Source organism: Myodes glareolus, chromosome 14 (assembly GCF_982192425.1).
Source record: "Myodes glareolus chromosome 14, mMyoGla1.1, whole genome shotgun sequence".
In the NCBI taxonomy this organism is placed as follows: domain Eukaryota; kingdom Metazoa; phylum Chordata; class Mammalia; order Rodentia; family Cricetidae; genus Myodes; species Myodes glareolus.
The window spans coordinates 38,906,426-38,921,513 of NC_142039.1; the positions used below are offsets into that span (position 1 = coordinate 38,906,426).

At 41.2% G+C, this 15,088-nt stretch overlaps 1 protein-coding gene across 1 annotated transcript in view; it reads left to right on the forward strand.

Moving 5' to 3' along the window:
• The window catches only part of Aoah (acyloxyacyl hydrolase), a 196,278-nt gene that overhangs the window by 161,080 nt on the left and 20,110 nt on the right, over positions 1 to 15,088 (forward strand). Inside the window, exons 14-18 of the mRNA XM_087896443.1 lie at positions 5,381 to 5,417; positions 6,300 to 6,374; positions 9,270 to 9,442; positions 14,668 to 14,726; positions 14,873 to 14,932. Of these exons, the coding sequence (XP_087752569.1) occupies positions 5,381 to 5,417; positions 6,300 to 6,374; positions 9,270 to 9,442; positions 14,668 to 14,726; positions 14,873 to 14,932 (404 nt within the window). The remainder of the gene's footprint in view (positions 1 to 5,380; positions 5,418 to 6,299; positions 6,375 to 9,269; positions 9,443 to 14,667; positions 14,727 to 14,872; positions 14,933 to 15,088) is intronic.

Consider the following 15,088-nt stretch of genomic DNA (forward strand, 5'->3'; position numbering starts at 1 on the left):
TGGCCCAAGTCCCCCCATGAGCCGCATGGTTGGAAAACTCAGAGCAAGTGTCACAGTAGTATATGGTAAACCATGTTCATCAGAATACTTCTGGCTCTACTGGGTGTAACCAGCACATGAGGCATCTGTGAGGGATGACATCTATGGGATTATTGTCTGTAACTTATCTCCAGAGAAAGATTCAGCAGTAAGAACAGCATCTCCAACCCCTAAAGAACCACCAAGATTTTCAAACACAATACTAGCAAAATTTTTGTCAGACACAGCGACACACATCTATAATCCCAGAACTCAGGAATTAGAAAGAAAAGAATGTAGAGTTTTGGACTATATTGGGTTAAATAATAAGACCTTATATAAAACAACAAAACAAAATTTAAATAAACTAAAATAATACAGAGGAACAAAAGGATAAAACAAAAATGAAACAAATAACAAATGTAGGACAAAATTTAAATGTATCAATTATTATATTGAATGTATATAGCCTTTTAACAAATAATATTAGACTAGAATGAAATATAAAATATCACATTGAAACATATTATTTTGATGCTGTCTAAAAAATAGAAAGAGTAAATTAAAAACACCAGCTCTAGACTAGAGTGCGTGCTTAGTAGGTATAAGATTCTGGGTTCAACCCTGCCACGAAAGACAAAACCTAATAAAAATAACCCACAAAAGTGGAGACTGTCTACAAGAAATTCACTTCAAATACAGGGAAGTGAATGAGCTAAGTGATGGGAAAAGATATACCACACTAGTACCAATAAAAGTAAGTTACAGTGACCATAGGATTGTCAGAAAGATGAACTTCAAAGAAATGAATATCTTAACAATAAAAAGATTAATTCACTGAGAGGCTATAACACCATTATATATTTATCTTAGTTATGGTTTTTATTGTTGTGAAGAGATACCATGACCATGGCAACACTTATAAAGAAAACTTTTAATTGGCATGGCTCTATACAGTTTCAGAAGGTGAGTTCATTGTCATCTTGACAGAGAGCGTGCTGGTGTGCAGGCAGGCATGGTGGTGGAGCAGTAGCTGAGTGTCCTATATCTTGTGAGCAAAAGGAAGTCAACTGAGACACTGGGTGGTATCCCAAGTGTAGGAAAACTCAAAGCCCACCCCCACAGTGGTACACTTCCTTCAATAATGCCATTCCCACTCTAACAAGTGGCACTCCCTATAGAATTATGGGGGCAATTACATTCAAACAGAACATCAAAGTACATGAGACAAAATTGACAGACCAGAAAGAAGATGTAAACACAGTAATGACTTCAGTTGGAGACTTATTAGTATATACAGAGCTAGGAAACATGTGATAGATAGATACATACTATGTATGTCATTTGATGCAACTATCAAGTGTTTTATGGTTTAGGAAGAATTCCTACTCTTTAAAAACATACTTCCACCCACATGAAATAAGCAAAAAATTAAATTAAGATCCTACACTACCTAAGAAAATGCAATCATAAGTCAGAGGGAATACAATAAATATTACATATGAGAAGAAAGGATGAAGATTTGTATTTGATGACATAAAATGTAATCTCTCCATGTAGAAAGAAAGGGCATGCAAAGAAGGCATAGGGTGATGAATAAGATACAGAAGGCAGGCTTTCCTCAACCCTTCCCTTTTGTTTTCTAATGTTAGACCCTGTGTGTGCTCACTCAGACAGGTACACATGGAGAATGGGAGTGGAGACCATATTGTCAGAAACAAAAGGAAGAAAGATCCTTATTTTAATCTTAAATTTTTTGATAAGTAGTGTCTGCTGTTATAATACTCAAACAGAAAATGAAGATAAAGCTATTCAAAATAAATAGATCTACTGTCATCCTGCATATGAGAGGGCTCAGATATGGGGAGGACACACAAGGCCCACTTGTGCCTTTGCCTGTAGAGGTCAGAAGAGGCATCAGATCCCCTAGAACTGGAGTTACAGATGGTTGTGAACTGCTGTGTATGAGCAGGGAACCAAACCTGGGTCCTCTGTAAGTGAAGAAGTGCCCTTAACCACTGAGTCATCTTTCCAGACTCAGCGTCTTGTTCTTAACATACAGTGTTTCCCCATGGGTCTCTCAATGGTCAAATCATTTAAAACATAACCTGTTTGGGATTTGTATTATAAAATGAAGCATCTTTTACAATCACTGAATCAACGGCCAATGTCTAAAAAAATCAAAAGATTTTTTGCAAAAAGTCCCATGTATCCCATTTCCATTTTGAAGACAAGTCTGATGGCATAATCACCCCTCCTGGACCACACAGATTCATCAGGCCTGAGCAATGGCTGCTCTTTATAAGGTGGGTTCAATAGCACTGCACCTGTAGCTCTGTGGGCATCTGAGCTTGAAGTCCTGCACATGGTCTGGAGACTCTGCGTGTTTTCTTTGAATGTATTTGTAGTTAATAAACTAAAATATACCTCCTACTCCTCCCCATGGGTTCTTATAGAACAGCTAAAATAGCGTACTTTCAATCCCTGCTGTTTGTAAGGGACAGTCATTACAATGATGGCCATGCTTACTAGAGATCAGATGCATTTCTCTTCCTATTTCTGGGCCGTATCCATGAATTTGGCAGCCTGATCAAAAGCTAGTAACAAGACGTAAAGGGTATCAGATTTTGAAGCTAATGCTGCAGAAACTTGGGGTCCCCTCACTTGATTGCTGGCCATACTTATGTATAAAAGTTGCAAGATTCCCATGTTTTAAACACAGTTGGTCTGGGCTCCCATGTCTGTGCTATATTTTCTGCCCGATGTCTGGGTGTTTTGTGTTTATGTTCTTGCCCTTAAGGGGAGTCTCCAAAATTATGCAAACTCCAGAACTCTAAAACCTCAGATCTACTCTGTTGACTGCAGATAGTCACAGCTAACACAGCACTTAGCTGTAACTGTTTCTGAGAACTGCATACAGAGCATTGTGGACCAATTAATGTGTTCCTATTTTAGGACCTCAGTAAACAGTTAAATTTCCACCCTCAGGGCTTTCTGAATCCCCAACACTTTATGACCATAGCTTGTTTGGTAACATTAGGCTTCCAAAGAACAAGACTGTGTATTTTCTAGTCTCTGTTCTATACTCAGAATCAATCACAACACCTGACATAGTAAATACTCAGTTTTGCTAAAAGTAATGATTTAATTTTTTTTGTTTGTTGTTCAAGACAGGGCTTCTCTGTAGCTTTGGGAGCCTGTCCTGAAACTAGCTCTTGTAGATCAGACTCACAGAGATCTGCACGAGTGTGTCTCCCAAGTGGTGGGATTAAAGACGTGTGCCACACCGCCTGCCATAATTTAATTTTTGAAGACTTATTCTAGTTATATTTAAATGTTCTCCTTCTCTTTCCAGGAAAAGACTAGGGCGTATTGTCAGGCACTGAAAGTAACAGGTTCACTTAGAATATCACCAAAGTTAGTTTCTAAGTTGAGAGAATACATAGGATGTGAGGTATTTGGTGATATGGTCAGCACCAGCCCAGTGGGACCATGTGTTGAAATTCAGTTAGGGAGAGCTAACTGATGCTGAGGTCATGAGACCCTCTCTTCTTGTGATAGAGACACCCTAGTTAAAGGACACCACAGCTCAGCCTTTGAAGGCCTGTAGGGACTCTTCTACTCTCAACAGGGGACACGAAGGTTCTCCACTGGACCACGTTAATGAATAATAAAAGTCCTCTATTCCAGGGCCAAACTTTTTCTTTTCTGTGAAACTAAAATTGCAAAGTACAAAAGGTGTAACTTCTTCAGATATCTGCCTTTTTCTGCCATGCCCCACAGGCTAAGGCTCTGTCCTTGCTGCGTATTCCCTGCCGGCTGTCATTGCTGTGGTAGTTTCTCCAGCGGCAGATACATCAACACTCAGAAGCTGAGGAGACACCTACAGAAGAGGACACTAGAGACTGGGAAGGAGAAAGATGTGGTGCTGAGAGACAAAAGACTAGTAGAAATTAAAGAACGAAGACTAGGAAAGAATAGAGTGGGAGAGACGTTAACTACGTAGGTAACTTTACAAAACTGACGGAATGAAAGGGTGAAAAACACAAGGACTTTGCAGCAGAGATAATTCGGTACAAGAAAAAACAGGCATTAGGTAATGAATAAGTGGTTTCTGGCTTCCTATTTGTGGTTACTTCTTTGTTTTGTATTTTGTTTGTTTGTTGCTGTTTTGAGACAGGATCTTACTATATAGACCAGGCTGGCCTTGAGCGCTGCATCTTCTGCCTCCAGGATGCTGATATACTACAAATGACATCACCCCCAGCTGTGCTGCTCCTTTAAATCTACTGCAATTACTTACAATTGGCCTTGTCCAGAGTAGTCAAGAAAGACATAGGAGGTATTGCCTATGAGGAAGGACAAGCCATCTAATAAACTATGACAACTCTTTACTCTGTTTTCCTGAGGTCTGTTGGTTCTCTGCACATCAAATTTCACTTGAGGTTGGCTGGACCTGGTCCCATAATTTTAGAACAACAAAAGTTTGTGCTTTTGTTGGGTTTTGTTTATCATTAAGAAAACTATCAAGGGGCTGGAGAGATGGGTCAGAGGTTAAGAGAACTGGTTGTTCTTTCAGAGGTCCTGAGTTCAATTCCCAGCAACCACATGGTAGCTCACAACCATCTATAATAAGATCTGGTGCCTTCTTCTGGCCTGCAGACTTATATGTAGGTGGAACATTGTACACATAATAGATAGATAAAAATTTAAAAAAGAAAACTATCCCAGAATGATAATAACACTTCTTCATTCATTATTATTCTAAAAATGAGAGATTAGGAGACCTGGGGTAGAAGTGAATAAAAGGTCCAGCAGACCTGTGAGCCCCTGTAGGGTACCAGTAGCACTGGGCAGCTGCAGGTTGAAGACAGCAGAGAACCAGAGAGCAATTCACTATTCAGAGAGAGTCTCTACCATCAGAACTTACTATTCAGAGAGAGTCTCTACCATCAGAACTCAGTGTTCTGAATATCAGAACCTCAAACGGGGGTCCCAGGAAGCCGTCGCTCCCAGAGAATTATTTTCTGTCTCTCTGATCCTTAGTTTTGGGGATATTTTGTCTCTTTGGAGACAGATACATACTTTCCCTTACATCTACTAAATCATTTACTTGTCTATGGCAGCCCACACATCCAAAGGCCTTTGGCTTATGCTAGTACAATGCCCTGTAAGCAGGAAACCCTGAAGGTGATATCCAAGATAAAACACTAGAAAATCTACAGAAATAAGCAGTTGCCATCAGCAGTGAGGTCTGGACAGCCTCTCGTGGCTGAACAATGACATCACCCATGTGAACTCAGCTGACATCAGCGCTGTCATTTAAACTTAAAAGAGTATTTTCTTAATTGTAATTCTACAGGTGCATCTTCTAGAAATCTGAAGAACTTCATAGAAAGGTAAGTGGAAGGTACATCTAAGAAACATTTAAATATGGTTAACTTATCTCGAAAGAAATGAAAATTCTCATGTATTACCCCAATATCATTTCTACTGAGTATCCGTAGTTGGCTAGTTACTATCTGCACATTGAGTCTTCTTTGTTTGGGCCAGTATCTTGGAAAGTGATTGGTTCATTTATGTTCTCAGTGGACTATAAAATGAATATTAGCTGAATAAAATTCAGCTCTGAAGATGTAACCACAAAAGCACAATGATTATACCGTAGACTGGCTTTATAAATATGAAACCTATCTGTTTTATATTTTTGTTTCCGTTTTTGAGACAGAGCCTCATACTGTAGCCCCTGGAGCTAACTATGCCACCCAGACTCATCTCAAACTCATGTAATTCTTCTTCCATAGCCTCCCAGGTGCTAAGACACCATACCTGGCAAGCTAATATTTTCGGGTCTATTTGGGAATGAAAATTCAGATGCAAGGCTGTTTGTAGTATCCTGAACAGAAGCCTCAGGCAGCCCTTACCTCTGTGAATTAAGTGGGCCCCACAGCTCTGGGATGTCCTATGAAACTGCGTATGAATAACACAACTAACTCACCTGCCCTTAATTATAACAGTGTTTGAACGATGCTAAGATAATGGTGAGCTTGTTCGGCTGAAATTAACCTACTCTTCAATATAATACATTGATATGCCATTTCCTATTGGTAAATTGAATTGAGATTATAGAGGAGAACAGGGCTGACTAGCTTTGCGGAAGTTAAAGAAAATCAGAAAAGCTGGTTGGTTTTTCGTGGGTGGTTACTACAACTGTGGGATATTCTCCCAGGCTCAGCCTATGTTGCTGGAGACAATGCTGCTCAGACTCCTTGTTTTCTCAGCTTGTCTAGGAACCAGGCATTGGACCAACCAGCCATCGTGATTTATGCCATGATTGGAAACGATGTCTGCAATGGGTAAGTCGTTGAGAAAGGTGTAAACAATGCTAAGATGATAATGGGCCTACTCAGCTGGGATTCGGCTCTAGCTTCCCCCCTCTTCCACTCCTCACCCCAGTCTACTCCGCCATAGTGTGCAGGTGTCAAATCAGTTTATCTCAGAAGGAAAGCCTGGATATGTGATGTCAATAGGAAGGAACGACCTGTGAGACTGAAAGCTCCCTGTGGAAAGAAATGAATCTGATCCATTAGCTCTCAGTTCTGACGTCACAACAACAAGGAACGCCAGGATCAACTGTGGATTATACCATAGGAAATATGCTTCACCATGATCCAAGACTTAGATGCACAGCATTTGAAATAGCATACATAGAAGCACAGTCATCCCACAGGAACACATGCCATGCTCATATGCTGACATTCTTTTGCAGAACAAAATAGACATGCATTGGCAAAGAAACTGCATGTAACTCGCACTCAGTCCCATTTATTCTGATTGCCCACAAAGCCACCAAAATGCTTTACTAAACTACAGCATTAGCGGTAATTCCCCCTCAACATTTGAAGAGATGTATCAAAATCTATGTATATCCTAAAAATAAGCTTTATGTGGGCATCTGCCCTGTGGTTGTAGCTAAAAAGTAAGCAATGGGTGAGACAGGATCCAGAGCAGCTCCCAGTGACCATCTGCCCAGTATTTTAGGAAAACATGAAAGACAAGCCTAGAAGGGGTAAGAGATGTGCTCGAGGCAGCAGAACTGACTAAGAACCAGCTGGAGGCTCCCTGCTCATCTCATCACATAACTTCCCCTTGTTCTACCCATTTCCTGGCCTCCCAAGCCTGTGATGGGAGCAAAGTCCAATAGGATTAAAGTTCATTTGCTTCCACAGAACTCTAAATGAAGTACAGAGAAAGCAGTTCATGGGGGAGAGGGGGACATGCCATTCCACAATCTATTGCTGCTCATTGACCAATCCCTCCAGGACCCCAAAGCTACATTGTGAAAACCCAGATCCCCGTCTCTGTGATGAGCCACCCAGGACTTTCCAGTAAAGAGTGTATACTCCTGAAGGCCTGTTGTTCCTGGTCCACGATCTGTGCTCCTTTCTGTATCATTTCATCCTGTAGCATTTCTACTAATTACCTAAAGTGACTCAGTGGTCTTAGGCTTATCCATTACTGTCCTTAAGACTCTTTAATGCGCCATTAATGTTCAACACTCCTAAAACAGAGCAAATGTGTGTGAGCTACAGCAGCAGAAACTTTGGGCAGTCAGTAAAATCCCATTGTGTACGTGCAGCACAGTTTGCATTTCTCAGCTAATGGACATTTAGGTGGAACCTATTCCCTTGCTATTATGAAAAGAGTATCAAGAGACAAGCATGTACAAATATCCCTGTAGTGGTATACTGAGTCCTTTGGGTGTGTGTCAGAAATGGTAAATTTGCGGTAGTTCTATGTTTGATTTTTTTTTTGAGAAACCTCCATATCAATTTCCAGTGACAAGACCTCTTTGCATACCCACAGAAAGTAAATTGCAGCTCCTTCCCACATTTTTACCAACATCTATTGTCATTTGTATCCTTGATTACTGCATTCTAACTGGGATGAAATAGAAACTCAAAGCTTAGGCTAACTTAAGTTATGTAATTATTACATTTATTCATTTGCCTTTGTCAAACCACCGCTGCATCTCTGGAATGACCTTGAGCATGATAATTACATTTTTTATGTGTTCTTGAGTTTGGTTTTCAAGTATTTTGTTGAGAATATTTCCATCTATATCAAGCATGGGGATTGGCCTGTAGTTTTACTTTCTCTTTGTAGAGGCCTTATCTAAGGTGTAATGGATTCATAAAAAGAGTTTGAAAGTTTCTTCCTTTACTATTTGATGGAATAATTTGAGAAGTATTGAGGGGTGATCCTCAAGGATCTTGGACTTTTCCTTATTGGGTGGTTTCCTTCTATTGCTACAGTATTATTGGGTATAGGTCTGTTTAAATAATCTGACTCATCTTGGTTTAACTTAAATAGGTCATACGTATCCTGATATCCATCCACTTCTTTTAGATTTTTAAATTTAGTAGAATATAGTCTTCAGGTTTATGTTGTCATGGTTCTCTGGATTTTATTGGTATTCATTGTAATAGCTTCCCTTTCATCTCTGTTTTATTAATTTAGATCTCCTCTGTCTTTGTTTCAGTTCATTTGGCTGAGTGTTTGCTCATCTTGTTGGTTTTGTCAAAGAACCAAATCTCTGTTTCAATGACTCTTTTTAGTTTTGTTTGCATTTCACTTATTTCTATCTCGATCTAATTATTGCTGTCTATCTAATACATTTTGTTTGGGCTTGTTTTCTTTTTCTGAAGCCTTAAGGTACAGCATTGTGGTGGTTTGAATAGGAATGGCCGACCCCTATAGACTAATGTGTTTGAATGCTTGACCCACAGGGAGTGGCGTGATTAGGAGATGTGACCTTGTTGAAGCAGGTGTGGTTTTGTTGGAGGAAGTACGTCACTAGGGACTCCTGAGGTCTCAGATGCTCAAGACACACCCAGTGTGGCAGTCTCTTCCTGCTGCCTGTAGATTAAGATGCAGAATTTTCAGCTAACTTTCCAGCACCATGATGATTGTGTGCCATTATGCTTCCTACCATGACCAAGCAGGAGACGTAACTATCTGTAACATTACTTATAGCAGCAATACAGTCAAAGAACATTTCAGAGGCTTTTACACCACCAGTTACATGGCTTACTCGACTTCAAAGGAGTCAGTAAATGCAGTCTGACTGTGTGCCAGAAAGGTAGGAAGTCATAAGTAGTTTGCAAAAGAGTCCCGATAACCAGCAGATACAGAGTGTTTTGTATGTGACCTTCCTGCTAATCAGATACTTGCTGTTTCTTCCACCTCAGGAGAGCTGACCCAATACCAGAAATGACCACTCCTGAACAAATGTACTCCAATGTCATGCAGACGCTGAAGCACCTAGATTCCCACCTGCCCAATGGCAGCCACGTTATTTTATACGGTTTGCCAGATGGAACTTTTCTCTGGGATAGTTTGCACGACCAATACCACCCTCTAGGTATATTACGCTTGCAGACTCTTTTCACTGTGCGTATGCATGTGTGGATGTATGTGTGATGTGTGTGCAGTGCATACATATGATGTGTGTAAGTGCAATGTTTGATATGTATTATGATGTGTGTGATGCATATTTATGATATGTATGATGTGTGTGTGTGTGTGATGCACATGGAATGTATGTGTGATGTGTATAATATGTATATAATATTAGTGCAAGAGTAATTCAAAGAAGTAAAATTCAGGCCATAAAGGATTCACAAATAAGCTTACCTGGGAAATGTTACTTGAGTTATGTTACACAAAGTAGAACATAACCGAAGAATCACTGCCTCCAGCACAACTGAAAAGTAAGTATACTGACCAGGCTTGCTCAAAATTGAAAACGAAAATTCTGTATCATAGCTGATGCTTAGGGATGCTGAGGAAATTCCTACTGCTGTTTTTACACTGAGCTTGGCTATAGTTGGGCTCCATTCCTGTAACAAAATTAGACAGTCCGAACTTACAGCCACCCAGTAGACCCATCCCCATGTTCAAGGGGTCAACACAGGGTCACAACCACTGTTGAGTCCTAGTCTGACATTAAGTACCTACGCTTTTCTCAGGAAAAACATAATTCTGCCAGGTGGGCAAGACAAACCTGGGTGATAGCTGGCAAATCTCCCATCTACCCAAGCGACCAGACTTGCTATCTCCTATCTTTGTTTAAATTGTTCTGAGTGTAACATGGGGCCACAACATGAAAGAGATTTAAGCCTGTGTGGAATGGATGAGGCCAGGGTGTATACAAGTTAGTAAAATCTTCTATCCATGACTGGCTCCTCTTTGAGCGTGAGCCAGAGCTTTCCCTTGAGTGCATAACTCTGTGTGCTTTTCTATCTCACCTCCCCACCTCCTCTTTTTCCTCCTGCAGTTCCTGGTTAAGCCAACTTTCCTACCTCACTCAAGAAATTCCACTCCCATTCACACAAGAAACCACCCCCCATGTACATGAGAAGAGAATTAATACTCAGCTCGTTAGTCATCTCTCTTGAGGGAGAAAGCAGATATCTACATTCCGACAAGTAAGATGACGTCATTTGCTCCATGAAAGTGTATCACAAATATTATCCAAGCAAAGCACTGTCCTGCTTTGCATAAGGAGAGCATAGCTTCCCTGTTCATACAGCTTCTTATCCTTATTGATAAAAATATGATAACACACAGAACTTCACTCCTTTCTGAATCACAGTGTGTGTTTAAAGACAACCACTTGGGCAGGGGAAGTCTCTTTGAGCCATGGTCATGAAGACTGTAGTTTCCTAACAAATTAATTCCATTATGTCACTGAATTTCTCATAATAAGAGAAGCTTGGGGAAGGGGAGTGTCCTTCCTTCTACCCCATCACACTAGTAATAACATGATTTGTAGTTTTCTGATTTTAAATTCCATTTTCTTCCATAAACTCTGGTTAGACTAGCCACATAAATTCAATCAAACTGACTATGCACACTTAATTTAACAGCAGTAGGTAACAATGATACCATGCAACTTGAGAGAGAAGGAAGGGGAAAAGATGATTAGAGAAATCCATCTAGCCCTAGCAATAAGGAAGGGAATAGAGACAGGACAGTTGTGTAGCTCATGACAGCTAGTCTTGCAGAATCAGTGAAGAAACTCCAGCCTCAGTGAGAGACCCTTTCTCCAAGAGGTAAGGTGAACTTTTGCGGTGACATTTCGTTTGTATTTTAAAAAATAAAGCTTGCCTGAAGATCAGAGAGTAAAACAGCCCCACTGGTCAGCCATACAGACCAGGAAATGGTAACACGCGTCTTTAATCTCATAGCCACACTAGTTGCCATAAAAACCGGGCATTGCATGCCTTTAATCCCAGTTCTCAAGAGGATTATAAAATGGGATTAGGCAGCCCTCAATGTCATTCTGAGATTCCTGGAGGCAGTTTCACCATTTCAAACTGAGGTAGAGGTAAGAGCCAGAGGCTGGCTGTTTCGCTTTTCTAACCTTCAGGTTGAGCCCCAACTTCCAACTCTGAGTTTTTATTAATCATGCTTCAAAAAGTAACTGAGAAAAATACTTAAACTGACCTCTGTCCTTCTCTCTCTCTCTGTCTCTCTCTGTCTCTGTCTCTCTCTCTCTCTCTCACACACACACACACAGAATATATATGTAGATAGAGATATAAATGATAAATGATATAAAGATAGATGTAGATCAGTGACTATAAATAAACATCAAGGACTCTCCTAAAGAGTTTGTAAATTTCTGAGATACAAACTATGTGTGTCTTTTAGCCATCTGGAATAGAAACTTACCCTTTAATCTTTAAAGACAGCCAGTGGCATCCATAGGAACAACCCAGTGGATTCTGAACACACACACACACACACACACACACACACACTCACACACACACACACTCGAGTATAAGGAAAATTTCAGATCCTAGTAATTACTGTTCACTGTAGACAGTACCACTGTCTACCACTAGAGTTCTTTTTCTTTTTGGTACTAGCATCAGAGCCAGGGTCTCACATGCTCTAGCTATGTTACGAGCTACATGCTCAGACCCCTATTGATTAACTAGGATGTCTTTCTGACCAGGAATTACAGACACACACAACCTCTTCACACTAAGGCTCTTCAATTCAGGGGCAAGGAGAGACTAGGTTTAAAAAATACAAATCAAGAAAACATCTAAAAAGCAAACGACAAAGACTCACTGCCAACAAAGGGAAGAAGCCACACCCCCTCTCCCTTTCCTTTATGCCATTAGTCTGTCATAAGTACTCCCAAGCACCCTTTTACTTGAGCACCCCTGAGGCATCCTTTCTCCAAATTGGCAAATTCAAGATCAAAGAAAAACACTTAAGAACATTTTCCAACTATCTTCTACTTATTACACAGGCTTTATCCTGTTCGGCAGACCTATCCCTCTGTGTACCAGGTTCAGCGGGAGCAAGTGTTGGAAGTGTAAGCAATAGAAGGAAAAGGAAAGGAGCCTGGACTTGGTGGACCAGGATATATCCAAGGCCCGCACCCAGAGAGATGCTGTTATCTTGGCAGGATGGCAGAAGGGGAGGGTAAAGCAGAATAGAGCATGACTTGACTGAGCTACACTCCCAAGGAGTGTCCAGTAGTGATATGCCCAGTACCCATGGAGTAGAACAAAAATCAGTTCTTCTGGTTATCAAAGCAATCAAGGCTTGAAATGAGGAGCAGGGAGGTGCATTGGTACTCACAGTAGGTAGCCTCCGCTTAGTTTGAAGAGACTTCAGCCACTAAGCAGAATAAGGAGATAGAAGAGAATGGATATTAGTGCCTGCCAAGCTATCTCAGTTCTTCCATGAGGCCTAACTCCAACAAAGAAAAAGACGGTGTTGTAATGAGGCTTAAAACTCCAAGAACATAAGGAAGAAGAAGGAAGGCTACAAAACAGAGAATTACTGGGGCACATGGAGGACCCAGGATAGGGTGAAAGGCATCTGAGCTGAATGTTACTGCAACTGATCTGAATGGGGCTGAGATGAACACAGACATCCAGCTAAAGAGAGCAAATGAAGGGGAAAAATAGAAAAGAAAACTATATGAGAACTCCCAATGAGAATCCTCAGTGGGTAGAAGCAGAAACCTGGAAGACGGGGTTGAGGGTTCAAGTCAAGCTCACACAAGCAAGGACAGAAGCCAGGGGTTTTGAATTCATCTAAAATGTGAAAATATCAAAGAGAGACCTAGCATATCACCATGACTTTATTGGCAGTCGTCTTTTGTGGTCTTCTAGTTCTGACATTCCCTTACCACACTGGAGGAGCAACATATGTTCCCTCCAAGACAAAAAAGTCAAATCTACTTTTCAGTGTTTCTTATCTAGTGTACAAGTAAAAAGTAAGGCCCTGTTCCATCACCTGAAGTTTTTCTCTTGACTTTGAGATGTTCTAAGATCCTCTATTATCCTCTTAAATTTTTGAGAGTATGAGAAGTGTTTAATGGATGCAGCATCAGCTGCTCATCCTGGAGATTGGTGGGGGAGCTGGATTTTGTATGTCAGTCACAGCACAAAAACTGACTGCTTCTGGGGTGGATATACTATAGAGAGGAAGGGGCAGCACTGGGAGAGAGAAATATCACAGTGTCCATAGCTAGTGCTTCCACAGTTTCTGGATAGACTCTGGGGCAATAGACTTTTCATCGCAAATGACATTATACCTGAGACAAATGGTATAGAGGAAGACTTGTCTATCTGGGCTCATCATGCCAAAGTCCCCCTTGCTTGGCCCAATGTGCCTCTGCAGGAGTCATGGCAGCGGAGATGGGGGGGGGGCGGTCTTTATCTGATGGCTAACAGGAAGCAGACAGAAAGGAGGAACTGGAAACCAGGTATAACTTTGAAAGACATTCCCAACAAACAACTTCCTCCAGCCAGGGTTACCTCTTTAAAGTTTCAGAACCTCTTAAGACAGTGTCACAGGCTGGAGAATGAGTGTTTCAGACATGGAACAGGACAGATTTCATATGCAAACCATAATAATTTATGCAGCACTTTCCCCTTCATTCTTATGAACCTCTTTCACCTGAGTTAAAAAAAAAATAACTCTGAGATACAGTTATTTCCTAACTAGGACTCAGTAAGACAACTATGGAAAAACTCTTAATCTAGTATCATCAAGAGAGATGAATATCCACTGGCATTCCCATCCCACCCGAGGGTAAGGGAGACACCCCAGCCATATTTGAAGGACTTTGGTTCAGACTTTTAGCCATTTTGAATGCCAGTCCTCAACATGGAACAACTGGCTCAGACCTAAGTGTTTGATAAGACCAGAAAGGAGGATTCAGTCAATTCCCACCTGGGATGGGGCTCTCTGGGCCTTACAGAAATTTGGAGTTTGATGCCATCACCAAGGAGAAGGTGTTGCCTGGTGATGTGCTTTGTTCAAGTCAATCTGGTCCGTTTATAGCTGTAGGAGACTCTGGAGATGAGATGAGGCCAGTGTCCCATTTTTTCCTCTTCAAGACTAAGGAACACTGGGCATAGACTGCTTAGGGCTCCTTCCTAACTTGGGCTTAGGCAGAAGTAAAATACAGGCCTTCCTCAAAGCTATGCTGACTGATAAATCAAATCAGGATAAATGCCACCATCTGAAAGGGAGGCAGGGTCATCTACAAATGTCCCTGAGCATTGCCATCTGATTGCATATGACTTATCAGACCTCTGTCTTTTCCAGGCCAGCTAAATAAAGATGTGACCTATGCACACGTCTTCTCCTTCCTGAGCTGCCTCCAGGTAAGCCCAGAGGCCTGCTTCATGACCTCATCACACACACACACACACACACACACACACACACAAATGCACACAAGCATATGTGTACACACACCCCTTACTGTGTCTATACCTCTTTAATCAAAGTGCTCTTTGTCTTCTCTCAGGTCAGCCCCTGCAGTGGATGGATGTCTTCCAATAAGACTCTCCGGACTCTTACCTCACAGGTAGAGCTGTTGAATCCTCTGTCCCTGTGTTTGCAGTAGACTTCCCTCAGGATGAGAATCTACAGCATAATGGTCACCAACCTGGCAAAGAACAAAATCACATGGTCCTGGAGCCAGAGAGAGCCAAAGAACTTGTGTGCCTTGTCTGCTCCCACC